The sequence below is a fragment of the Garra rufa genome, chromosome 9 (assembly GCF_049309525.1).
Source record: "Garra rufa chromosome 9, GarRuf1.0, whole genome shotgun sequence".
In the NCBI taxonomy this organism is placed as follows: domain Eukaryota; kingdom Metazoa; phylum Chordata; class Actinopteri; order Cypriniformes; family Cyprinidae; genus Garra; species Garra rufa.
In genome coordinates this window covers 2,688,766-2,716,131 of record NC_133369.1, presented here as the reverse complement: position 1 = coordinate 2,716,131, position 27,366 = coordinate 2,688,766, and the positions used below count along the sequence as shown (strand labels likewise).

The 27,366-nt window shown below is 30.9% G+C and overlaps 1 protein-coding gene across 1 annotated transcript in view; it reads right to left on the bottom strand.

Moving 5' to 3' along the window:
* LOC141343051 (palmitoyltransferase ZDHHC11-like) overlaps positions 1 to 26,799 on the bottom strand; it is a 28,013-nt gene extending 1,214 nt beyond the window's left edge. The window contains exons 1-9 of the mRNA XM_073847644.1: positions 26,545 to 26,799; positions 24,030 to 24,251; positions 18,330 to 18,508; positions 15,238 to 15,339; positions 15,006 to 15,130; positions 11,562 to 11,717; positions 11,376 to 11,488; positions 1,196 to 1,254; positions 1,042 to 1,105 (exon numbers count right to left, since the gene is read on the bottom strand). Coding sequence (XP_073703745.1) covers positions 1,042 to 1,105; positions 1,196 to 1,254; positions 11,376 to 11,488; positions 11,562 to 11,717; positions 15,006 to 15,130; positions 15,238 to 15,339; positions 18,330 to 18,508; positions 24,030 to 24,251; positions 26,545 to 26,604 — 1,080 coding nt within the window. The 5' untranslated portion in view covers positions 26,605 to 26,799. The remainder of the gene's footprint in view (positions 1 to 1,041; positions 1,106 to 1,195; positions 1,255 to 11,375; positions 11,489 to 11,561; positions 11,718 to 15,005; positions 15,131 to 15,237; positions 15,340 to 18,329; positions 18,509 to 24,029; positions 24,252 to 26,544) is intronic.
* Positions 26,800 to 27,366: the final 567 nt, after the last annotated feature.

Below are 27,366 nucleotides of genomic sequence, written 5' to 3'. Positions count from 1 at the left end.
TAGTATTTATTAATTTTAATTTAATTAATTTATTCATTTTCATTCATTTAATTTTATTGCAGTTTTAGTAATTTAGCAAATTTTTTATTTAGTTTAGTTCATTTTTAATTTTTGCTTGTTTTTTTAAATCTAATATTTATTAATTATATATATATATATAATATATTTTATATATTTAGTATATATTTTAAATATATTTAATTTTGTTATGTCCTTTTGTTATTTTTTATATTTAAATTATTAATTTATTTTAACCTTATTCATTTATTGATTTTCATTAGTTTATTTATTTTTACTTCAGTTTAAGTAATTTAATACATTTTTAATTTAGTTTAGTTAATTTTTTAATTTTTGCTTGTTTTTTAGGTTGAGATATTTAATCTAATATTTATTAATTATATATGGTATATAATTATAAATATTATATTATATTTTTAATATATCTATTATATATTTTTTATATATTTAAATATATTTTTAATATATATTTAAAAGTAAATAAATTTTTATTTACTGAAATTTTGTTTGTATTGTAATTTGTTATGTCCTTTTGTTATTATGTTATTTTTTAAATTTATATTATTTATTTATATTAATTTCATGAATTTATTCATTTTCATTAGTTTATTTATTTTTATTTCAGTTTTAGTAATTTAGTAAAAATGCTACTTTTTTTTATTTTGGCTGTTTCTTTAAGATGATTTTAGTTTTATTTCAAATAACGAAAATGTAACATTTTTAATTTTGTATTATATTATACTTAAAAACAGTATCTAATATATATATATATATACTATTTATATTTACTATACAATTTGTATATATATATATATATATTTTTTTTTTTTTTGCCTTACTACGATTTTTTTGTGTAAATTATAGTGTTTTAATACTCCAACATAAACTTTTTTCAGTTAGTTGCCAAGGCATATTCTAATTGAGTTTTTTCAATGCTGATTTGATATTGTATAAGTTGCTTCATCTCTGATGCCTTAATTTTCTGTTGTAGATAGTTTTGGAGCAGATAGCTGATATTATTACCTCAGCACAGATGGGTTCTGGCAGTCGACCGGATGTTTGTCCTGTATCTTCCAGCTTAAAAGTACTAGGAGAAAAAGAAGCAGAACATCTGAAGTGATTGCCTTAAAAAAGATCTAACCATTATCTATCTGTCTCTAACAAACTGAAAGCTTACCAAGACCTGCTGGACAGCGGAGCATCACAGTTCACAGGTGACTCCAGCGGCCCAAGACTCTGGGAGGAAAAGAAAAGACAGAAGTAATGGAAGTCTGTGCAAACTCTGATGGGTGGGACCCTGTTTTGGTCTGAATCGCAGCATAGTATGAGTCCAAACTTCCCTTCTAATCCCACGAGATGAGATGACTGAACATGAACCCGAAATGAACTTTTGGCCATGTCTGAACGGAAAAGAAAATGCCTTGCAATCCATGATTGAAAACATATTTTGCATTGCAAGATTTTAATTTATTCCTTTAAATCAGTTTTTTTGTGCATTGCAAGTGTTTTGTTCCTGTGCTGTTATTTTAGTATTATTCAATTATAAAATAAATATAATTATTTAATTAAAAAAAAAAAACATATTTTTTAATAAATATATTTTTTTAATCATATTACATATACATATATGTATATATATATGTGTTGTATTATTGTATTATTAATCAATTCAATTCACATTTGTTTGTATAAAGACATTATTTCAAAGCAGCTATTTCAAATAAGTATATATATATATATATATATATATATATATATATATATATAAAACTAAAACATATTTTAGTATTATTTTAAATAATACTGCATTCAATATATCTTTAATTGTAATAAATAATAAGTAATTTAATTATTATACTATGTATTCATATATTAAATTAGCTAGGTTAAACATGCCATTATTTAGTCTATTAAAATACATTTTTTTATAAATATGTAAAAAAAATACATATTGTTTCAAAGCAGCTTTTCAGGAAGTAAATTAAAACTAAACGAAAGTAAAAAATAAATTATTTTCAGTATTATAAATAATGGTAAAATAATACTTTCTTCAATAAACAAAATTAATACTAATAAATAATATGTTTAAAAAATAATATGTTTAATTTATTAATAAATGAACTATTGTAGTATTTATTAATATATTAAATGAGCTAAATTAGCCTACTTATTATACAATTCATTTAATTAAATTAAATAAACAGAAAAAAATAAATATAAATAAAAATAAATAAATTTATTATTTTTTATATAATAAATAATACTGCATTCAATATATCTTTAAAAATATAATTTTAATAGTATTTATTAATATATTGAATTAGTATATTTTAGTATTATTCAACTGAAATAAATTCACATCACTTTTACAAATACATATTGTTTTAAAGTAGCTTTTCAGAAAATGCATGTCAAAAAAATTACAATCAAGAATTATTTATTATTTTAAATAGTGCTAAAATAAAACTGTATTTAGTGTATCTTAAAATAAAACAAAATTATGAATAATAAATAATACGTTAATTTATTAATAAATTAACTATTATAGTATGTAATATACTGAATTAGCTTTTAGTCTACTAAAACATATTACAATTCATTAAATTTAAAAATACATAAATTAACAAATTATATATATATATATATATATATATATATGCTGTATTATTTAAGTATTATTCAATTCAATTCACATTCATTTGTATAAATACATATTGTTTTAAAGCAGCTGTTTCAAATATTACAACCAAAAATAATTTTTTGTATTATTATGAATAATTCTGCATTCAGTATATATTTAATTATTTTTAATAAATAACAATTTGTCTCTAAATTAATTATTACAGTATTTATTAATATATTGAATTAGCTAGGTTAAACATCACACTATTTAGTCTATTAAAAACCAATAAATTAATTAATTTTGCATCAATTTTAATACAAAAAGCAAATAAGTTATTTGAAAATAAGTTTTGCATTGGCAACTAACAACTTATTTAAAAACAAACTAAAATAAAAATACATTAGTAAACTAATGAAAATGAATCAATTAAAGAAATTTAAATAAATTAAATTAAATTAAAAATTACTTTAAAAAAGATATATTAAAATTAAATAAATAATATTAAATTATATTAAATAAATAAACAATACTGCATTAAGTATATCTTTAATTCTTTTAAATAATAAAGTTGTCTTTAAATTAATTATTATAGTATTTATTAATATATTAAATTGGCTAGGTTAAACATCACACTATTTAGTCTATTACAGTTTTTCTCAATTGCTAAAACACAATAACCAGTCTTTTGAACTAAAATTTCAAAACTATAACGCCATTTTTGAAAAAGCACACCCATTTCCCTAAACTATAAACACTATTCCCTGCTTTGACACATGAGTTATATTTGGTGAACTGTTACTTCAAAACTCTACACACAAATCCCTACATTTCTCAGTGCTTACACCATGAGGTCATTTAGAAAGCACAAGCATTCAATATTGTTCACTCAAGTCTGCGAAGTTTGAGCTCAATTAGCACACAATTACCCAACTGGAAACACTAGGAGTCAAAATTTAGCACACACCAATCAGAACCTTCGATGGAGATAAAAGGATAAAAGTTTTTCTCAGTCACTTTGGTGCATTTCTCAGATCAGAAATGAAATATACATTTGTCTGCAGTTTCCTACATTATCAGTTGCTATTGTCATGTTGCTCAAAATGTATTATATACTGTAGTTCTCTGTGCAATAGTCTTACCCCTCAAAACATCAATTCATTAGCTCATCGTATAAATCATTACCTAAATGCAAAATTTTTGATCTAGTTGTCCTAAACTGTCAATCATATATTCTACACATTTCTATTAGACTTTTTGTAAATTTGCCATGAATTAGGGTTGTCACGATACCATAAAAATGACTTACGATACTATACCAGCTGAAGTATCACGATACCAAGTAGTATCACGATACCATGCAGTATTCTGTTAATTTAAAATTCAAATCTACAAAATGAATAAAAAAATTCATTAATAAAAAGATGTAAATGAAAACAGGCAAGATTTTTCTCTGAATACTTCACTAATGTGAATAAATGACTGGCTATTGTTATCCATGAAATCATGTCAACAAAAGTCATCTGAGCACTGCACAGAAGCTTCATAGAGTGACATTTAGATGTGGTATTTATGCATTTAGACTGGACTTATAATTGCATAAATAATGTTATAAGATAAATGTTTTAAATACAAAACTCTGAATATAGAAATATGTTGGAAAAGAATGGAACATGACGGGAAACTTAAAACCGCCAGCAGATGGCAGCAGTGTTCATGATTGAATCACTGAGTTGTTCAAACGATTCTTTCAAAACGGCTGAATCATTCAGGGGTGAATCAAATGACTCGTTTTTATGAATGGCTTAGTGAATCAGTGACTCGCCCAAACTAACGCGAATTCAGATTCGAACACAGAAACGAAACTAAAACATCTTGCTCGTGTCTTATTGCTGAACTGTCACGGGCATTTTTGCTGCCATATCTTAAAATTTCCAAGTTATATATATAGGAAAGGAAAGGAAAGGAAGTGAGGTGAGGCCAAGTATGGTGACCCATACTAGGAATTTGTGCTCTGCATTTAACCCATCCAAGTGCACACACACAGTAGTGAACACACACACACACCGTGAACACACACCCGGAGCAGTGGGCAGCCATTGCTGCGGCGCCCGGGGAGCAGTTGGGGGATCGGTGCCTTGCTCAAGGGACTCACCTCAGCCGTGGTATTGAGGGTGGAGAGAGTGCTGTACATTCACTCCCCCCACCTACAATCCCTGCCGGACCTGAGAATCGAACCTGCAACCTTTGGATTATCAGAATCAGAATCAGAATCAGAATGAGCTTTATTGCCAGGTATGTTTGCACATACTAGGAATTTGTTTTTGTGACAGAGCTCCACAGTGCTACAGAATGACAGTGACAAGACGATACATATTATAAAAAGAACAATATAGAAGTATACAAGACAGACAATGTGCAAAAATAGCAAAGACATTTGAATGGAAGTAAGTATGTGCTTTAAATAAATAACGGAAAAATGAATAAAGAATGTATAGTGTTGTATGTTCCACGATCAAGTGTTCATGAGATGGATTGCCTGAGGAAAGAAACTGTTTCAGTGTCTGGTCGTTCTAGTGCTCAGTGCTCTGTAGCGCCGACCGGATGGTAACAGTTCAAAAAGTGAGTGTGCTGGATGTGAGGGGTCCAGAGTAATTTTGGCAGCCCTTTTTCGTACTCTGGATAAGTACAGATCTTGAAGGGTAGGGAGGGTTGTACCAATGATTCGCTCAGCAGTCCGGACTATCCGACGTAGTCTTCTGAGATCAGAATTTGTAGCTGAGCTGAACCAGATGGTAATTGAAGTGCAGAGGACGGATTCAATGATGGCAGAGTAAAACTGTTTCAGCAGTTCCTGTGGCAGGTTGAGTTTCCTCAGCTGGCGGAGGAAGTACAGCCTCTGCTGGGCCTTTTTCACAATGGAGTCTATGTGAATGTCCCACTTCAGGTCCTGAGAGATGGTATTTCCAAGGAACCTGAATGACTCCACTGTGTTTACAGTGCTGTTCATGATGGTGAGTGGGGGGAGAGCAGGGGGGGTTTTCCTGAAGTCTATGATCATCTCCACAGTTTTGAGTGTGTTGAGCTCCAGGTTGTTATGACTGCACCAGACAGCCAGCTCTTTTACCTCCTGTCTGTAAGCAGACTCGTCACCGTCCTGAATGAGGCCGATAAGTGTGGTGTCGTCTGCAAACTTCAGGAGCTTGACAGAGGGGTCTTTGGAGGTACAGTCATTTGTATACAGGGAGAAGAGCAGTGGGGAGAGGACACAACCCTGAGGGGCGCCAGTGCTGATAGTACGGGTGCTGGATGAGAATTTTCCCAGCCTCACTAGCTGCTGCCTGTCTGTCAGGAAGCTGTTGATCCACTGACAGACTGATGTGGGCACAGAGAGCTGAGTTAGTTTGGGCAGGAGGAGGTTTGGGATGATAGTGTTGAAGGCTGAACTGAAGTCCACAAACAGGATCCTCACATAAGTCCCTGATTTGTCCAGATGCTGCAGTATGAAATGTAGACTCATGTTCACTGCATCATCTACAGACCTGTTTGCACGATAAGCAAACTGCAGGGGGTCCAGTGAGGGTCTGGTGATGTCCTTCAGATAAGCCAGAACCAGTTTCTCAAACGACTTCATGACGACAGATGTTAGCGCCACAGGTCTGTAGTCGTTAAGTCCTGTTATTTTGGGTTTCTTTGGAATGGGGATGATTTCAGAACGTTTGAGAGAGGCGGGGACTTCACACAACTCCAAAGACCTATTGAAGATCTGTGAGAAAATGGGTGCCAGCTGATCTGCACAGGTTTTCAGACAGGCTGGTGTGACACCGTCAGGGCCTGGTGCCTTTCTTCTTTTGTTCTTTTTGAAGACCTTGCGTACCTCATCTTCACTGATTTGAATGGGAGTTGCAGGAGTGGGGGAGAGGGGTGATGTTGGAGGTGTAAATGGTGTCTTTTCAAACCGACAATAGAACTCGTTCAGATCGTCTGCCAGTTGCTGATTCTGCAAAGTGCTGGGGGATGATGTCTTGTAATTGGTGATGTGTTTTAGACCTTTCCACACTGATGAAGAGTCACTGGAATGAAATTGGTTCTTTATCTTTTCGGAATAATTTCTCTTTGCCACTTTGATCTCCTTTTCCAGTGTGTATTTGGCCTCTTTATACAAGACTTTGTCCCCTTTCCTGTAAGCATCATCTTTGACATGACGAAGCTGTCTGAGTTTTGCAGTGAACCATGGTTTGTCGTTGTTGTAAGTTAAGCGAGTCCTGGTAGGAATGCATAAATCCTCACAGAAGCTGATATATGAAGTAACAGTCTCTGTAAGCTCGTCCAGATCAGTAGCAGCAGCTTCAAAAACACTCCAATCAGTACATTCGAAACAGGCTTGTAAAGCCCGCTCTGTTTCGTTGGTCCATCTCTTTACAGACTTTGCTACAGGTTTAGCAGATTTAAGTTGTTGCCTGTAGGTTGGTATAAGATGAACCAGGCAGTGATCAGAAAGTCCCAAAGCTGCCCGAGAGACAGAGTGATATGCATTCCTTATTGTGGTGTAACAGTGGTCCAATATATTTCTATCTCTGGTCGGACATGTGATGTGCTGTCTGTATTTTGGAAGTTCACGGGAGAGATTTGCTCTATTAAAATCCCCAAGAATGATTAAAACAGAGTCCGGGTGTTGTTGTTCTGTCTCTGTGATGTGATCAGCGAGTTTCTGTAACGCCAGGCTCACGTGTGCTTGCGGTGGAATGTACACACTCACGAGAATGAACGAGCAAAACTCTCGCGGCGAATAGAACGGCTTACAGTTTATGAAAAGCGCTTCAACATCAGAACAGCATATTTTCTTTAACACTGTTACATCTGTACACCACCTCTCATTGATGTAAAAGCACGTCCCGCCGCCGCGCGATTTCCCCGTCGATTCTGCGTCGCGGTCTCCTCTGAACAGCTGATATCCCGGGAGATGAATCGCGCTGTCCGGTATAGCCGCGTTCAGCCAGGTTTCCGTGAAACACAGAGCAGCAGAGTGTGAGAAGTCCTTATTTGTCCGGGAGAGCAGAAGGAGTTCGTCCGTTTTGTTTGGTAGAGACCGGAGATTTGCCAAATGTATGCCTGGCAGTGTCATCCTGAATCCACGCTGACGAAGCTTCACGAGCGCGCCGGCGCGCTTCCCCCGAGTCCTGCGCGTCCTGCGCGTCCTGAAGCCTTTGGTAAGCGCCGCCGCTCCGCCAACTATGATGTTGAGCAAAACGTCCGAATAATCAAAAACCGGTAGGAGATTTTGTGGTATGTTCTGCCTAATGTTTAGCAGTTCATCCCTTGTAAAACTGATCGTGTTTGCAAAACAAAAAACAGGAAAAACGAACAAAAACACTAAAACAACTGGAGAGCTAAGCACAGAGGCTGCCATTCGCGGCGCCATCTTGTTCGGTAGTTTCAAGGATTACAAGTCCAACTCTCTAACCATTAGGCCACGGCTGCCCCTTTTTTTTTTCTTTTTTTTTTTTTTTTTTATATATATATAATGATTGATAAGAACCAAGGTCAAAACCACTATGTTAATTAATGGAATTGCATTCGTGATCGCAAAGATGCTTCCAGAAACAAATTATTACACATGTTCTAAAAGTGGGCAAATGAATAAAAATACGAAAATTATGTCTAGTAAAATATTTTGATGTTTAATAATTGATTCTTGGGCTGATATTTTTTAAATAACATTAGACAGTCGTCTGAATCAGACCCTCTCTTCTGAAACTGCAGCGTGAACAAGGACGTGCGCGTGCAGCTTCTCATTTCAAACTGAACTGAAGCATGGTGAAACACTGAATAGCATATAAAGCCTATACACTGCTTGTACTACACAAAGCACAGCAGAAAGACATTTTGGCAGTCAACTTGTAATGTTTCTGCTGGCCTGCATGAACGTTTTAAACAGTGTTCCTGCCGTGCATACAACATATCTTATGGTGCTACCGTTTGGACGATACTACCGTTTCAAAAATGCAATGGCACCGCGGGTATTTGTAAGCTTTAGTATCGCGATCAGTGGCGGTTCTACACGGAGGCCAAGGGAGGCCCGTGCCCCTGTAGACATGTCCTTGGCCACCCCTGTGGCCCCCCGTGCTGACCAAATAAAAAAAATAATTAATTATGGTTTTACACACGAGCGCCAAAAGCGGAACTAATGCGACGCATCGTTCTACTTACATGGGTAAATTAGAGCGGCGCACACAAACACTGCAGCAACAATTAGAACTACTCTTGGATAGAGGAGCTACGATTTATTTCTCCTGTTGCAAGAGTCGAAGGTAAGCAAAACAATTTCATTTCGTGAGTGACTTGTTGTTCTTGCACATAACCGTGTTACTTTTGTTTTTCACACTGATAATTAAATCAAGTTTGTAAATGGCTTTGTAAAATCTTTGTTAACGTTAGTTAATAAAAATATACAGCTGTTCATTGTTAGTTCATGATCAAGTGCCGGTTCAGTTCTGCTGAAATTCTACACCTCTGAGAACTCTCTCATTAAAACAAAGAAAGTGTAGACATGATGTAAATAAGAGATTAATTGTACTGTGTAAATGTGATTTTATTACCTTTTATTAACTTTGAGAAATTGCGATGAACTACAGTAATGTATGAGTGACAGCTTTCCAGTGATTGTAAGGGGAGCGCGCACTTTTAAGACTATAATTAATTCAGAATTTGAATTCATTTATTCACGGATTCACTCTCTGATAACGCAACATCGCTATTGCTATTGTGCAGCACATAGGCTACTACATCAGTTACACTAAGAGAAGGTAAAGCAGGTGCTTACTCATCAAAATATGTCTAAACAGCCGCACTGCACGTGTCGACACGCGCCCCTGAGTAAACATTATTTTTTTCTTTCACCATGCAGCAAACGTAAAAAAAATTAAACCGTTTAACTTATAGTAAAAATCGGTTAAAATTCTTACTGTCGGTTAACAGTGAACGGTCAATATGAGCATCCCTAAAATGTTTGTATGATTTTAAAGTAAAATAAAGTTTATAATCTTTAAATACCACTTGTTGTCATTTTTTAATGTGCCCCTCTGGTTAAACACTGGCCCCTTCTTGGCCCCCCTAGTCAAATTTGTCTAGAACCGCCACTGATCGCGATACTACCGTAGTACCGGTATACCGTGCAACCCTACCATGAATTATTCAAGTGAATCTTGACTTTCACTAATGAAGATAATATAGATCAACCAATGATAAAGCAGTTCTCTGAAATAGATCAAAGGTACATCTCATGAACCTTCCATTGGAAAGCATATAGACAGAGGACAACACAGGAGTTACAAATTCTGACAGTGGACTTTCTTATTTTTATTTTCACCTTTGTGCCCATATTTCTTTTTTTTCTGTTTCACAATGACGTTGTGTGCTTTTATTTTATTTTTTTATTTTTTGTCAGACCACTAGTACAAGTGTAACTGTGAATCCTATCCAGTCTTTTTCAATCAATATCCCACATACAGTAATGTGTCATTTTGAAGAGGAAGAGTAGGAGGTGAAAGAGGAAGAGGAGGAGGAGAAGGAGGACAATGATGACAACAACATGGAAAAGACAGAGGAAGAGCAAGGGCAAGAAGACAAGCAGTCTCCTATATTTTAGTTGATGAGTGCCAGGGTTGGATCAGGCATGCAAGAGGATTTTACCCCTGCTGCCTGGCCAGGGCTAATTTAGTGATGCTGAAGAGGTTCTTTGGCCTGTCCCAGACCAAAGACAGGATGCTGGGCAGAATAATTATTTAGTTGTTTTTTGCTGTTTTGTACTGTACTCTACCGTACATTAAATTAAGGAATAAAACACTTGCAAAGGAATAGATTTGTTGTGTTCATCATGTGAAAAGTTCTTTATTTGTATTGTTTTTGTAGTATTGTTTTGAATTTATCTCATCAGTGTGTAAAACTGTATTGTAGTGTGTTTGTTTTTGAGGATTTGTGTGTCATGTCTGAAAGCAAAGTTTGGTTTTTCAGCAAGATTGAATTGTTTTGAGTGGAGAGCTTCATTTTGACCTCAATATAGGAAGTTTGGGGAAATGAGTTAGGAGTTGTGGATTTGTGTTTAGAGTTTCGCAAATAAGAGGCATAATTTCAAGAAATGTGTTTAAGCAATTGAGAAAAACTGTAAAAGCCAATAAATTAATTTATTTTGCATCAATTTCTTTATATATATTTTAAAATAATGTATTATTTTTGCCTTACTTCAACTACTAAAAACTGAATGTATTCTGCATCAGTTTTAATACAAAAAGCAAATAAGCTATTTGCAAAAAAGTTTTGTGTATGCAACTAACAACTTATTGAAAAAAACGTTGAAGTACTAAAATGACTAAAACTAAAATTAATACATTTAATAATGCAAATAAGTTACTATTTGCATGGCAAGTGTTTTGTACCTGTGCTGTTATTTTAGTATGATTTAATTCAGTTCAATTTAATTCAATTGTTCATTTGTAGTGTTTTTAACAATACATATCATTTCAAAGCAATGATTTATTAATACATTTACAAATAAATATAATATTTATTAATATTAAAAAAATTAGCTTAGTTAAACACTTGAACTGAACTTAGAAGAAATCAATGCAATCTATGTTGTATATTTTGCACAAATTTTAATACAAAATACTTTTTATGCACATGCAATAGTTATTTAGCATTTTTTTTGTAGATGCATTGCATGTTGTTGTGTCTGTACCTGTGCGGTGGCTCCGTTAGATGGTAACACCGGAGGAACCTGCTCTTTCCCTTTAGGATTCGGCGTCTGTCGCTTCTTGACGATATACTCGTAAGTGCTGATGCCCTGAGACACTGAGACATGACACACAATGAACAGAAGCTGCTATCTGCATTTAAAAACTGATAATGCTTGGCTCATACTCACATAAGTAAATATGGAAGCACAGTAAGTGGCAGAGCAGTAAGAGAGCAGCCAGAGCCAGCAGGACAGTGATGAAGGCCAGCGCCAGCAAACTGATGGAGCCAGTCTCTAAAGGAGCCGCCGGCAGGAAAACCAGCCATGTGTTGTTGCCTTTCACAGCTGCCAGAGAAATAAGACATTAGACAATGAGAAATTACAACTATACAATGAAAATAATCTATTACTTGCTCAGTATTTTCGTCTGTCAAATATCTAAACATTTAAGCGAGATACACTGACTCGGAAAGCAAAAAGACTTAGGATATTTAGTCTTGTTTTCTGAAAAAAGTATTTAATTTTAGGCAAGTTTATTCTTAAAAAAGGAAAAAAATATGCTAATGGGGTAAGAAAAATAAACTTAGAGCAATAGCAGATTTTTCTTGTTTTTAACTAAAATTTATATATATATAAAAAAAGATAAATAGAAATAGAAATACAAAAAAATATTTGAAAATATTTGAAAAATGACAAAAACATAAAATTAGTAAAACCCAAAACTCGAAATATAAAAATAAAATTCAGAATATTAATAAATACTATAATAATATAAATAATACTAAAATAAGTCTAAGACTAAAATTTTGTCTTGTTTTCTGCTAAATGAATTAAAATGAAGTAACTTTATGCTCAAAAAAAGAAAAAAATCTGCCAATGGGGTAAGAAAAAAACTGAAATAAGAAGAAAGAAAGAAAGAAAGAAAGAAAGAAAGAAAGAAAGAAAGAAAGAATAAAGCAATAGCAGGTTTTTCTTGTTAAATAAAAATAAAGATAAATAGAAATATAAAAAAGATGTGAAAAATAATAAAATTAGTAAAACTTTAAAAGTTTTAAGCAAACTAAAACTAGAAATAGAAAAAGCTCAGTCAAAATATTAATAAATACTATAATAGTATGCAAATAATACTAAAATAATACTTATTTTAGTCCTTTTTTCTGAAAAATGTATTAAAATTAAGTTAATTTAGGCTTGAAAATTTATTTAGCAGAAAACAAGACTAAATGTCTAAAATCCGTTCCATTTCAGTGTTATTTTAGTATTATTTATATTATTATAGTATTTATTAATATTTTGAATTTTATTTTTACATTTCAAGTTTTCAGTTTGTTAAAAAATTTTACTTAAATAAATTGAAACCTATAACTAAAATAAATATAAATAAACCTAAACAGAAAAAAAAACTAATTCAACTGACACAGGCAATATTACTAAAATCCTGAAAATTTTAAAAGTTCAAACCAAATTGAAAACTCAAAATATAAAAATAAAATTCACAATATTAATATATACTATAATAATATAAGTAACACTAAAATAACACTGAAATGGAATGGAAATTAGACATTTAGTCTTGTTTTCTTCAAAATTAATTATAATTAAGTGATTTTATGCTCAAAACTAAAAACTAAAATATTTGGCAATGGGGTAAGAAAAAATAATTGAAATAAATTTAAACCAATAACTAAAATAAATATAAATAAACCTAAACAGAAAAAATGACTCAAACTGACACAGGCAATATTATTAAAATCCTTAAAACTTTAAAAGTTTTAAACAAATTGAAAACTCGAAATATAAAATTAAAATTCAAAATATTCATAAAAACTATAATATAATAATACTAAAATAACACTGAAATGGAATGGAAATTAGACATTTAGTCTTGTTTTCTTCAAAATTAATTTCAATTAAGTAAGTTTATGCTCAAAAAAAGAAAAAATCTGCCAATGGGGTAAGAAAAAAACTGAAAGAAAGAAAGAAGAAGAAATAAAGCAATAGCAGGTTTTTGTTTTTAACTAAAATTGATTAAAAAAAATAAAGCTAAATAATAATATAAAAGAATTACAAAAATTACAAAAGCACATAAAATTTGTAAAACTTGAAAAGTTTTATACAAACTAAAACTAACTATGTAAAAAGTGAATTCAAAATATTAATAAATACTATAATAGTATGCAAATAATACTAAAATAACACTTAATTTAGTCTTGTTTTCTGAAAAATGTATTAAAATTAAGTTAATTTATGCTTAAAACAAAAAAAAAAAAAATCTGCCATAAGAACAAATAACTTAAATAAATTGAAACCAATAACTAAAATAAATCTAAAACAAACCTAAATGAAAAAATAAAAACAAATAAAACGGACACAGGCAATATTACTAAAATCATTAAACATTAAAAGTTTTAAACAAATTGAAAACTCAAAATATATATAAAAAAATTCACAATATAAATAAATACTATAATAATATAAACAATACTAAAATAACACTGAAATAGAATGGATATTAGACATTTAGTCTTGTTTTCTTCAAAATTAATTACAATTAAGTAAGTTTATGCTCAAAAAAAGAAAAAAATCTGCCAATGGGGTAAGAAAAAAACTGAAAGAAGAAGAGAGAAAAAAAGAAAGAAAGAAAGAAAGAAAGAAAGAAAGAAAGAAAGAAAGAAAGAAAGAAAGAAAGAAGAAATAAAGCAATAGCAGGTTTTTGTTTTTAACTAAAATTGGTTAAAAAAAATAAAGCTAAATAATAAAATAATAATATAAAAGAATTACAAAAATTACAAAAGAACATAAAATTAGTAAAACTTGAAAAGTTTTAAACAAACTAAAACTAACAATGTAAAAAGTTAATTCAAAATATTAATAAATACTAATAGTATGCAAATAATACTAAAATAACACTTAATTTAGTTTTAAAATTAATTTAGTCTTAACTTAAAATTAAGTTAAGTTATGTTTAAAACAAGAAAACAAATTTCTGGCATAAGAAAAAATAACTTAAATAAATTGATTTTATTTAAATAACTAAAATAAATCTAAAATAAACCTAAATGAAAAAACAACAACAAATAAAACGGACACAGGCAATATTAATAAAATCATTAAAACTTTGAAAACTCAAAATATAAAAATAAAATTCACAATATTAATATATACTATAATAATATAAACAATACTAAAACAACACTGAAATGGAATGGGTATTAGACATTTAGTCTCGTTTTCTTCAAAATTAATTACAATTAAGTGATTTTATGCTCAAAACAAAAAAAAAAATCTGCCAATAGGGGTAGAAAAAATAATCGAAACAAATTTAAACCAATAACTAAAATAAATATAAACCTAAACAGAAAAAACTAATCAAACTGACACGGACAAAATTACTAAAATCACAAAAAATGATCACAGCTGAATTTTCAGCATCGTTACTCCAGTCTTCAGTGTCACATGATCCTCAAGAAACATTGTAACATGTAACTGTGATACATTTTATTTGAAGAATAGAACCTTTTGTAACATTATAAATGTCTTTACTGTCATTTCTAATCAATTTAATGCATCCTTGATGAACCCAAGTATAAATTTAATGTGTTGATCAGCTTTTTGAGACACAGACAGTCTTACTCTGAAACTGCGGAGCGGTGCGCAGGACAGCGGGATTCACATAGTGTTCAATGAAGACAAACAAGACCACTAGAATGAGGAGGATCATCCCAATGACAGCAGAGGAAATGGTGATGAAAAAAAACCTGGGAAAAACCAGTGATTCCTATATCAACATTCAGCCATTGTGAAACATCAAATATATGCAAATGCTACTTCTACATTTGTGTTATCAAATGGCACTTCTGCTCACCAGTAGTTCCTTCCTCCCACACAGTTGTTCAGCCATTTGCAGTGATGGTCAAAGTCTGCGATGCATTTGTTGCAGGTGCTGCAGTGTTTGGCTTTAGGTTCGCTGTGAAGAAAAAAAGCTGATTAATCACTAAAGCAACGTTTGTCTTGACAAAAGACATTTCTGTATTGCAGCTGTGTGCCATTCACAAATGAACTGAGAATTCCAAAAGATAGCAAACAGGATGCTGAATTGCAATTTAAGAAAATAAAATTAAAACAGAACATTACTGTTGACTACAACTAAAACTATTGTTTTTGTTCATGAAACAAATATTTAAAAAATAAAGTAAAATATACGGTAAATATATGATGAAAAATGCTTAGAAAACATGTTTAATAACTGAAATAAATGATCAAGGTGACTCACTAAATTTAAAAAATAAAAATAAAGCAAAATCGAAATAAAAAAAAATCACAAAAGCCATTACAAAAATATTAAAACTTAAAACAAATTACAATAAAAACTGAAAATATAAATAAATGATCATTCAAATTATAAATAACTACTACAATTGTGTATAAAAAAATACTAAAATGACTCCAAAATTAATTTTCTGTAATATTGGATGAAAAACTCAAACTTAAAAAATATATGTTTGAATGAGAAACATTGCCTACTAACTAAAATAAAAGTTTAAATCGAAGTAATAAAATGACTAAACCTAAAAATAAATATAAGTAAAAATAAATTTAAATAGAAATAAAAAAAAAAACAATAAAAATGACCAAAACAAACAAATTAAAATTAAAATTAAAAACTACAAATATAAAAATAAATACGAATTCAAAATATAAATAAATACTACAATAGTATATAAATAATGCTAAAATTACACTAAAAGTAATTTTCTGTAATACTGGAACTTAAAAATATATAAAAAAATTAGAAACATTGCCTACTATCTAAAATAAAAAGTTTAAATCAAAGTAGTAAAATGACTAAACCTAAAAATAAATATAAGTAAAAATTAATTTAAATAGAAATAAATAAAAAAAAACTAATAAAAATGACCAAAACTAACAAATTTACCAAAACTTAAAACAAATTAAAATAAAAAATATAAAAATAAATACGAATTCAAAATATAAATAAATACTACAATAGTATATAAATAATGCTAAAATTACACTAAAAGTCATTTTCTGTAATACTGGAACTTAAAAATATATTTAAAAAATTAGAAACATTGCCTACTATCTAAAATAAAAAGTTTAAACCGAAGTAGTAAAATGACTAAACCTAAAAATAAAAATAAGTAAAAATAAATTAAAAAATAATAAAAATTAATAATTATATTATAGCCCAAAAAAATAAAAATAAATACTACAATAATATATAAATAATACTGTTTGCTATCCTAACTGTAAATATATAAAAATAAGAGCTAATTCAAAATATTAATAGATCTAAATAAATCTATAGTAATGAAATTATTTAGACTAAAAATAAAAATATATAAATACAAATAAATGTAAATAGAAATATTTAAAAATGAATAGAAATACTAAAACTAAAAAATGACTAAAACTTTAAACATTTTAAAATAACTACACTAAATTTTAAAATAACTATACTAAAATAACATGAAAATTGAATGAAAGGGCTGTTAATGTCGTTTATATTATATTACATTATATTATATAAAAAAATTACAAAAATAATTATAAATAAAATAAAACTAAATAGCAATGTAAAAAAAAAACACAAAAAGTGACAAAAGCACATAACAAAATTACTAAAACTAAAATAAAAATACAAATGTTATATCATATTATATTATAGACCAAATAAATTCTACAATAACATATAAATAATAATGGTTGCTATCCTTATTTAACTGTAAATATATAAATAAAAGCTAATTCTAAATATTAAAAAATCTAAATAAATATATAGTAATGAAATTACTTAAACTAAAAATAAATACAAATACAAATAAATGTAAATAGAAATAAACAGAAATTACTAAAACTTTAAAAGTTTTAAATAATTTTAAATGACAACCTAAAAATATAAAGGCTAATGTAAAGTTTGAATAAATACTACATTATTATGTAAAAAATACTAAATAATAATGTTAGTGTCGTTTATATTATATTACATTATATTATATAAAAAATAATTACAAATAAAACTAAATAGAAATATAAAAAACACAAAAAGTGACAAAAGCACATAACAAAATTACTAAAACTAAAATAAAATTACAAATATTATTTTACATTACAAATAATATTAGTTGCTATCCTTATTTAATTAAATGTAAATTTAAAAATAAATTGCTAATTCAAAATAGTAATAAATCTAAATAAATCTATAGTAATGAAATTACTTAAACTAAGAGTAAATATAAATACAAATAAATGTAAATAGATATTTTTAAAAATGAACAGAAATACTAAAACTAAAAAATTACTAAAACTTTAAAAATTGTAAAGAAATTAAAATGAAAACCATAAATATAAAGGGTAACAAAGTTTTAAAATAAAAATACAAATACAAATATTATTATATTATATTATACGCCAAAAATACATCAAATAAATAAATCTATAGTTTAAATCTAAGCAAAGGAATTACTTAAATTTAAATTACTAATTTAAATAGAAATATTTAAAAACAAATAGAAATACTAAAACTTAAAAAATCTTAAAGAAATTCAAATGAAAACCAGAAATATAAAGGCTAACGCAAAATTCATACATACTACATTATTACGTAAATAATATTAAAATAACATGAAAATGGAATTAAACTGTTGTTAGTGTTGTTTATATTATATTATAATAAAAAATACTAAATAGAAATATAAAAAACACAAAAAATGACAAAAGCACATAGCAAATTTACTAAAATAAAAATATTATATTATAAGCCAAAAAACATAAAAATAAATACTACAATAATAGACTGATAATACTGGTAGCTATCCTTATTTAACTGTAAATATAAAAATAAAAGCTAATTTAAAATATGAATAATTATTGCAATGGTATAATAATATTCTCTGAAGGGTTTAAATATAAAGGTGTTTTTGCTCATGTACATACACGTCCACCTCACACAGCGTACAGTGCAGATTGTGGATGACGTGCTGATGTTTGCTGTTGTCAAACACAGGCATGGGGCTGGAGTAATCCTTCCTCCTCCGAACGCTCACATCCGCAGGGTCGATCGTTACGGCCACCACGTGAGTCACCAAATGCAGAACAAACGCTGTGCCGATCAGCTAGACGTGAAGTGTGAAGGTTCAACAAGCGATAGACAGAGCGTGAGCAGCTCAGAGAGAGTCTGTCTCATTACATCCTCTAATTATCTGCACAAACACACACTGCTGACATCAGCCTGTAATTCAGCTCACTCTGCTGTCTTAAAGGGATAGTTCACCCAAAAATGAAAATGTGATGTTTATCTGCTTACCCCCAGGGCATCCAAGATGTAGGTGACTTTGTTTCTTCAGTAGAACACAAACGAAGATTTTTTTTACAAAAACCGGTGCAGTCTGTCAGCCAAAAATTGGAAGTGGATGGGCACCAAACCTTTAAAAGTAAACAAAAACATGCACAGACAAATCCAAATTACACCCCGCGACTCGTGACGATACATTGATGTCCTAAGACACGAAACGAACGGTTTTTGCGAGAAACTGAACAGTATTTTAGTATCTACAGTCGTTTTGAGAATTACATTAATATTGGAAATTGGAAAAGTTGCTGCTTAAGCTTTTATAATAGCAATTTGCATATACTCCAGAATGTTATGAAGAGTGATCAGATGAATTGCATAGTCCTTCTTTGCCATGAAAATTAACTTAATCCCGAAAAAAACTTTCCACTGCATTGTTAAGAAGGTTTCAGGGCGTCCACGAAAGTCTAGCAAGCGCCAGGATGGTCTCCTAAAGAGGATTGAGCTGCGGGATCGGAGTGCCACCAGTGCAGAGCTTGCTCAGGAATGGCAGCAGGCAGGTGTGAGCGCATCTGAACGCACAGTGAGGCCAAGACTTTTGGAAGATGGCCTGGTGTCAAGAAGAGCAGCAAAGAAGCCACTTCTCTCCAAAAAAAAAAAAACATCAGGGACAGATTGATCTTCTGCAGAAAGTATGGCGAATGGACTGCTGAGGACTGGGGCAAAGTCATATTCTCCGATGAAGCCTCTTTCCGATTGTTTGGGGCATCTGGAAAAAGGCTTGTCCGGAGAAGAAAAGGTGAGCGCTACCATCAGTCCTGTGTCATGCCAACAGTAAAGCATCCTGAGTAGGGATGTCCCGATACAACTTTTTAACTTCCGATACGATACCGATATTGCAGCCTTCAGTACCAACCGATACCGATACAAATCCGATACAATAATCAGCACAAATCATGAATGCTTTTAAATATTTCGTTGTGTGGAATGCAGGGCTGGTCCGAATACCATTTTTTTGAGCTTGAAGCTTCTGTAGTAATCAACACCAAATATTCGAAGCTTCAGTGGGAGGGGCTGAAAATATTATCCTCTCTAATAAATGCAGGAATCTCTGTGTGTCTTCCTGGTTGCATTTTTCTTATGTCAAGAACAGATCATTCAATCGATTTTTGCTTTAGACCCAAAGGAGTGCAGTGTTGCATTTTGGTGCAATATGGACACATAACATGTTCAGAATTAATAAATTGTAATAGAACATTGCGAGTTGGATGCGGCGCGCCTCACGCAGGCAGAGTTTATATGCTTCATGAACAGACACCGCGTTAGTGATACAAAACACACAGGTCTGTTAAGAGCAATACTTTTAATAAGGTAGCCTAACATATTTTAACAAACAAATCTCTCCTAAATGAGAAATTAGCAGCACACACAGTAATTACTGACACCGTAAAGGGAAGGCTATTTAAAAAAAAGAAGAACGAAAAAAAATGTCGCGGTGTTTATCAATAAATTTATATCTAAATTATTTATAAATAAATATATATATACATTATATATAACGTTTGTGTATATAGGCCTATATATAAAATACATATGTATATTATTTTGTAACCCAAAATATATAACCCTCAAACATTATTAACAAACGTGCGTGTTTATTTGAGCACTTCCGTCAGTGAAGTAGCCTAAAATACGCTAAAATAATACATTTAAATTTGAAACTAGCCTAAAAAAAGAATGTTAAATAGGCTATTCAACAAACATTCGTTGCAAAAATTCCTAAAACCTCGCCCGGACCTAGTCTGACAGCTCATCAGAAATAGGCCTACTGGTCTGATTCCGACTGGAACAGGTTTTTTTTCGCTTTCTCTTCCCCATTACACAGCTGCTATTTTTAATAGCAAAGTGATTAAATTTATTTTCGTTTATTTAGTTTTTTAAGTTAATTTAGAAATATATTTGGAGCACTTTTTATTTGTTAAATTCAAGTTTTTTTTTGTTTGCTTGTTTTTTTAAGTAACGACTAGCGGCCAGCGGCAATTGAGATCAATTGAGAACAAAAGTCAGCAACAGTAGGCTAAGTATATGTAAAAAAAAAAAAAAAAAAACTGAAAAATATCTTAATTGAATAAAAATAAATTTTTTAAAGCGCAAAATACTTATTTTTTCTCCGTTGGCTAGTGCATCACTACAGCTCGCTGTGACAAAAGCCCCCCACGGACTACAAGCTGGAGACTGTGCGCAAAACATCCTAAGCTTGGCACACCAAGCTGATTGAATCCCTTTCTCATATTAGCTGCATTATCTGTTAGAACGACATGGACCTTCTTTTTGTCGAATTTCCAGTCACGCAGCATCTCCTCCATGGCGTTTATGCATTTAGCTGTGTGTGAACCTCTGAACTCGCGTGTAGGTCAGACTCTATAAAGATAGAGGACAGTTTTCTGAGCTCCAGATGTCAGTGGTGAAGCTAATAGCACTTGCTTTATTCAGATGCATAGCAATACATTCCTTAACTTCTTTATTCATCTGGGGTATGGTTTTGTCGACAATGTCGTGGCGGCTGGGCACAACGTAGCGAGGCTCGAGGTGTTCAATTAAGCGTTTAAACTTGATATTACTCACCACCGACAGCGGCTGGTCATCGAGCACAATAAACTGGCATATATTTTCTGTTAAGGTTAATACCTTTTTGCGATCTCTTGGGAATTTGTCACGCTTTGCGAGGGTTTCAGGCAGCGTTGGTTGCTTGACGTTGCCAGTGGATTGTTTCTTTAACTAAGTGGTATTGCGAAAATCCTCATGCAGAGTTTTGTGATGCTGTTTCAAATGCGTGATGAGGTTGGACGTATTAAACTTTCATGTATTAAACTTTTTCGCTACTTTGCTAGCAAGCAGTGTTGTGATTACATGTGCTTTGCACGCTGGCTCTGGACGCTGCTGGATAGAATAGCTGTAACGGAGTTCAAAACGGAACAGACATCTTATATCGGAGATTTTTAACGCTGTCCGATATAATCCGATAGAGGTTTTTTTGGCTGATATCGGACCTATTTCCGATATCAATATCGGATCGGGACATCCCTAATCCTGAGACCATTCATGTGTGGGGTTGCTTCTCATCCAAGGGAGTGGGCTCACTCACAATTTTGCCCAAAAACACAGCCATGAATAAAGAATGGTACCAAAACACCCTCCAACAGCAACTTCTTCCAACAATCCAACAACAGTTTGGTGAAGAACAATGCATTTTCCAGCACGATGGAGCACCGTGCCATAAGGCAAAAGTGATAACTAAGTGGCTCGGGGACCAAAACGTTGACATTTTGGGTCCATGGCCTGGAAACTCCCCAGATCTTAAAACTTGTGGTCAATCCTCAAGAGGCGGGTGGACAAACAAAAACCCACTAATTCTGACAAACTCCAAGAAGTGATTATGAAAGAATGGGTTGCTATCAGTCAGGATTTGGCCCAGAAGTTGATTGAGAGCATGCCCAGTCCAATTGCAGAGGTCCTGAAAAAGAAGGGCCAACACTACAAATACTGACTCTTTGCATAAATGTCATGTAATTGTCGATAAAAGCCTTTGAAACGTATGAAGTGCTTGTAATTATATTTCAGTACATCACAGAAACAACTGAAACAAAGATCTAAAAGCAGTTGAGCAGCAAACTTTGTGAAAACTAATATTTGTGTCGTTCTCAAAACTTTTGGCCACGACTGTAGTATCTTTTACCTTTGATACACAGCCACGTCCATCTGTCCTGAGCACGAGTTTAGCATCCGGCTCGTTACATGTGAACGCGCTCTGGCGTAGTATACGGAAACGCCGGAAGCGATCTGTCGCATGTATACAACACTTATTGTTTACACAGAGCACAGAGATTGTGGGTATAGCGGCTATTCACAATGCTAATTACTTGTGCTTATCCTGATTGTTCAAACCGATTTAAAGCTAAAAGATTACAAACTCATCCGGGACATTTCAGTGATTTCCTCTTCCGGTGTTTGCGTATTCTACACCAGAGCGTGTTCACATGTCACGAGCCGGATGCTAAACTCGTGCTCATGACAGATGGATGTGGCTGTGTATCAAAGGTAAAAAATGATATAAATACTGTTCAGTTTCTTGCAAAAACCGATCGTTTCGTGTCTTAGGACATCAATGTATAGTCACGAGTCGCAGGGTGTAATTTGGATTTGTCTGTGCATGTTTTTGTTTACTTTTAAAGGTCTGGTGCCCATCCACTTCCATTGTTTGGCTGACAGACTGCACCGGTTTTCATTAAAAATCTTCGTTTGTGTTCTGCTGAGGAAACAAAGTCACCTACATCTTGGATGCCCTGGGGGTAAGCAGATAAACATCACATTTTCATTTTAGGGTGAACTATCCCTTTAAGAGACACGTCGCCTGCTTTTTCATTACACTGATTTATATTAATAAACCATGAGTCTATTTGACTGATTCATTTAAAAATAAGAGTCATTTGTTCATGAATTAGACAAACTTTGGCTATTTTTGAGTTTGCATGCAATCAGCCGAGTCAATGCAACAGATATATTGTCTGTTTATGATCTTTCAGTACATCTAGTTCTTCTTGCATCTGTTTGCACAGACCAAGTGTTTGGGAATGCAATGTGGAGCAAAAATCACACTTTTCTGCTTAGAATAATTGGGTTTTTATTGCAGAACTGAATGTAAATTTAAACTAAAATGAAATACTAAAACTTAAACTAAAATAAAAATATTATATTATATTATTAAAATGAATATATAAATATAAATACTACAATAGTATATAAAAATACTGGTTGCTATCCTTAATTTGGCAATGGAATTTTGTGCAAAAATACTTTTATTTATTAGAAATAAAAGTAAGCAAAAACATAAAAACAAATAAAAATGTTAAAATCACAATACAAAATTACTAAAACTTTGACAAATTAAAATTAAAGTATTATTATATCATATTAAATTATGAAAAAATATAAAAATAAAAGGTAATTATACTAAAAATACAACAATAGTATAATAATAGGAAATATGACTCACTTCTGCTTAGTCTAACTGTTTTTTTATGGCAGAACTAAATGTAAACATTGGCTGCAGTCTGTAAAAATAAATTACCTCAATTTACAAACTATTTAATCTGCTGTATAATCAAATTGGTTGTCATTTTTTAAAATCTTGTCTAGTTGAATTTTTAAATCATGAAGTTGAAACTGGTTAAATGATTTTGATGTGTTAAAGTAATGTAAAAACATTGACTGATTTATTGATCATATGATTTTTGCAGTGTATTTTCTGTCAATGTTTGTTTTTGTGGATTATTTGTATAGGATACGGCGTACGCTGCAAAGCTCCACGGCGCCGGTAGTAGAGGAACGTAAACTCCGAAGCCGACGATGGCCATGAAACAGTAGATGAGCCAGGCGACGAGCTGGAATCCGTGCAGAGGTAGAGACCAGCCGTTGATCCTGGAGTGAAGCGGCGGCGAGAACAGCTCATTTCTGCTGCCGCTGTTCTGCGGAGCCGTCCGTCTGCGGTGACGCCCGAAGCAGTTCAGCTGCGGACACACACAAATGCTCTTCATCAATACAGCTCAATTATGTTGAAAAAGGAATAGTTCTGTAATCTATGCATGAAAGGCTAATAAAGCATTGTGCCTCTAGTCTCCTCAACCGGAACAATGAATCATTTTGAGACTCTCTGACATCATTATGTTGGCTTGACAAAGCTGTGACTGTCAGGACTGACCTTGACTTAGTTTCTTTCCAAAATCCCCAACCTGAGACCACAATGTTCAAATGCAGCTGCTGCACTGAAACACATTTAGTGTGGGATTTACTTTGAAACTAACTGTGAACGAATTCCAGTGTTTTACATTATATCACATACTAAAAACTTAAAATATAAAATTAATAACAATATAATATAATATAATGCTGAAAGTGTAGTTTAGATTAAATTTTTAGTAAAAATAAAATAATATAAAAATAAAAATAAACAGAAATATATATAAAAAAGGCAAAAGCACAGGACAAAATTACTAAAATGCAATTATATTTTATTTTATTATTATTATATTATATTTATATCATAGTATAATATAATATATATGAACATATGTATAAAAAGACTAAAACTAAAACGTAAACTAAAATTTATATTTAAATTAAGCATTATTTTATGATGTTATTTTATATTATATACTGAAAACTTAAAATATAAAAATAAAAACTAATTTAAAATATTAATAAATAACGGTGAATAAATAATACTAAGATAACATTGAAATTTAATTAAAATGCTTAAGTGTTGTTTGTATTATAATGCTGCTGAACGTGTAGTTTATATGAAATTGTTTATAGAAATAATATAATATAAAAATAAACAAAAATATTGCAAAAGCACAGGACAAAATTACTAAAACATAATTATATTTTATTTTATTATATTAATAATATAATATATATTATAATATAATATATATAAAAATATATTAAAAAACTAAAGCACAGGACAAAATTACTAAAACGTAAACTTAAATTAAGCATTATTATATTATATTTTACTGCTGAAAATGTAGTTTATATAAAAATGTATTATAAAAATAAAATAATATAAAAATAAACAGAAATATATATTAATATTATAGTATTTTAATATATATATATATATATATATATATATATATATCTTAAAATTTAAATTAAAGCATTATTTTATTATGTTATATTATATTATAGTATATACTGAAAACTTAAAATATAAAAATAAAAGCTCATTTAAATTATTAATAATTAACGATATATAAATAATACTAAAATAACATTGAAACTGAATTAAAATACCTAGGTGTTGTTTGTATTATAATAATATAATATAATATAATATAATAACGAAACTACTGAAAGTGTAGTTTATATTAATTTTTTTATATAAATAAAATAACAAAAATAAACAGTTTAAAATTAAAAGTGTAGTTTGTAATATAATATCATATAATATACAGTAGAATGAAACTGCTGAAAGTGGTAAATATTATATTATATTGTATATAAAAATAAAATAATATAAAACTAAAACTAAACAGAATATTAAAGAAACTAAGAATTAAATTAAAGCATTATTATACTGTATTATATTATATAACATTTAAGTACTACAAGGACTAAAACTGAAATAAAAATCAATTAAAGCTACATGTATTAAAAAAATAATGATTATTACAGAGCATAAAATTACTAAAACTATCAAATTAAAACATGATGATAAAAGCTCCAAATTCCAAATATAAATAAGTACAACAATAATATTTAATCCTATAATATTAAAATAACTTTTTGCAACACCCTAGCAACCACAATTCCCCAAAAGCCAAGTTTTTTAAACTATAAGCTCTAAATCATCCTCAGAATTTCCTTTTTCTGACTTTAAGTTTCAGAATTCATAATTTTGCATGAACAAGTGTACATATATCCCACATATGAGTGATTATTGCTAACTTTGTCTTTCTCCAGCACAAGCTGGAGTCCTGCTGAGCTTTTCCTGTTGAACATGAACTGCATGATTATGTTGCCTAGCAAATGTCATCAGAAATGAACCCTTCAGAAACTGAGGGAATCAAGCATTAGTGAAAACAGTCTAATAATGACTAACCTACACAAAACCACCGCATCAGGAACTTTTGTTTTGAATATCAACGTTAACTATTACCTCTTCACACGATGCTATTTGCTAGTTCACTTTTAACAACACTATTAACACATTAACAATAACTATTAAGTGATTATAACGAAGTAACAATAACGTAAAACAATCAAAAAATCAATCCATGGTTATAAAAAGCCACTTACATTCGTCATTGAACAGCTTCCAGTAGTTTTCTCTGGAAAAAAACATCTGCTGTTGATCATTTGGATCTCTTGGATACAGTTTGCTGATCCATTGATTTCTTCCTCATCTCCTTCACAGTCAACTGTACAGCACAAGAGTCGTTTTCAACGGCATTATCCAGTCTGAAAGCGTTTTAATATCCTATTTTAACGCTCTACTATATCAAATCTTCAAAATGTTAATTATTCGTCAATAAATAGGATAAAATATCTTCCACCGGCGCAGCGGTGCGCCTCTGACTTCAGCCAGATAAAATACGAAGCACAGCGAAAGCGTAACTGCTGAATATTAATTAGGTCATGCGTACGTCATGCAGAGGAGACTTCCAATCGCGAGCGGCAGCTCATGAATATTAGATCACGCGGCACTTTGCTTCGAAAAGCTCATGAATATTAAACGGAATTAATGTGAAAACCGAAATGTGAGCACGCTTTTTCACACTTTATTTAAACAATACACTATTTTATTTTCTTAAAATAAAGTCTTAAGTAGAACGGGTATGTTTGCAGCAATAGCCAAAAATACAGTGCATGGGTCAAAATTGTTGATTTTTCTTGTATGCCAAAAATCTTTAGAATATTAAGTAAAGACCATGTTCCCTGAATATATTTTGTAAACTTTTTACCATAAATATTTAAAAACTTAATTTTTGATTAGTAACATGCATTCCTAAGAGCTTCATTTGGACAGCTTTAAAGGCGCCCCCCCCCCCCCCCCCCTTTTTTTTGCACCCTCAGATTCCAAATTTTTTTAATAGTTGTATCTTGGATTAATTTATTCAG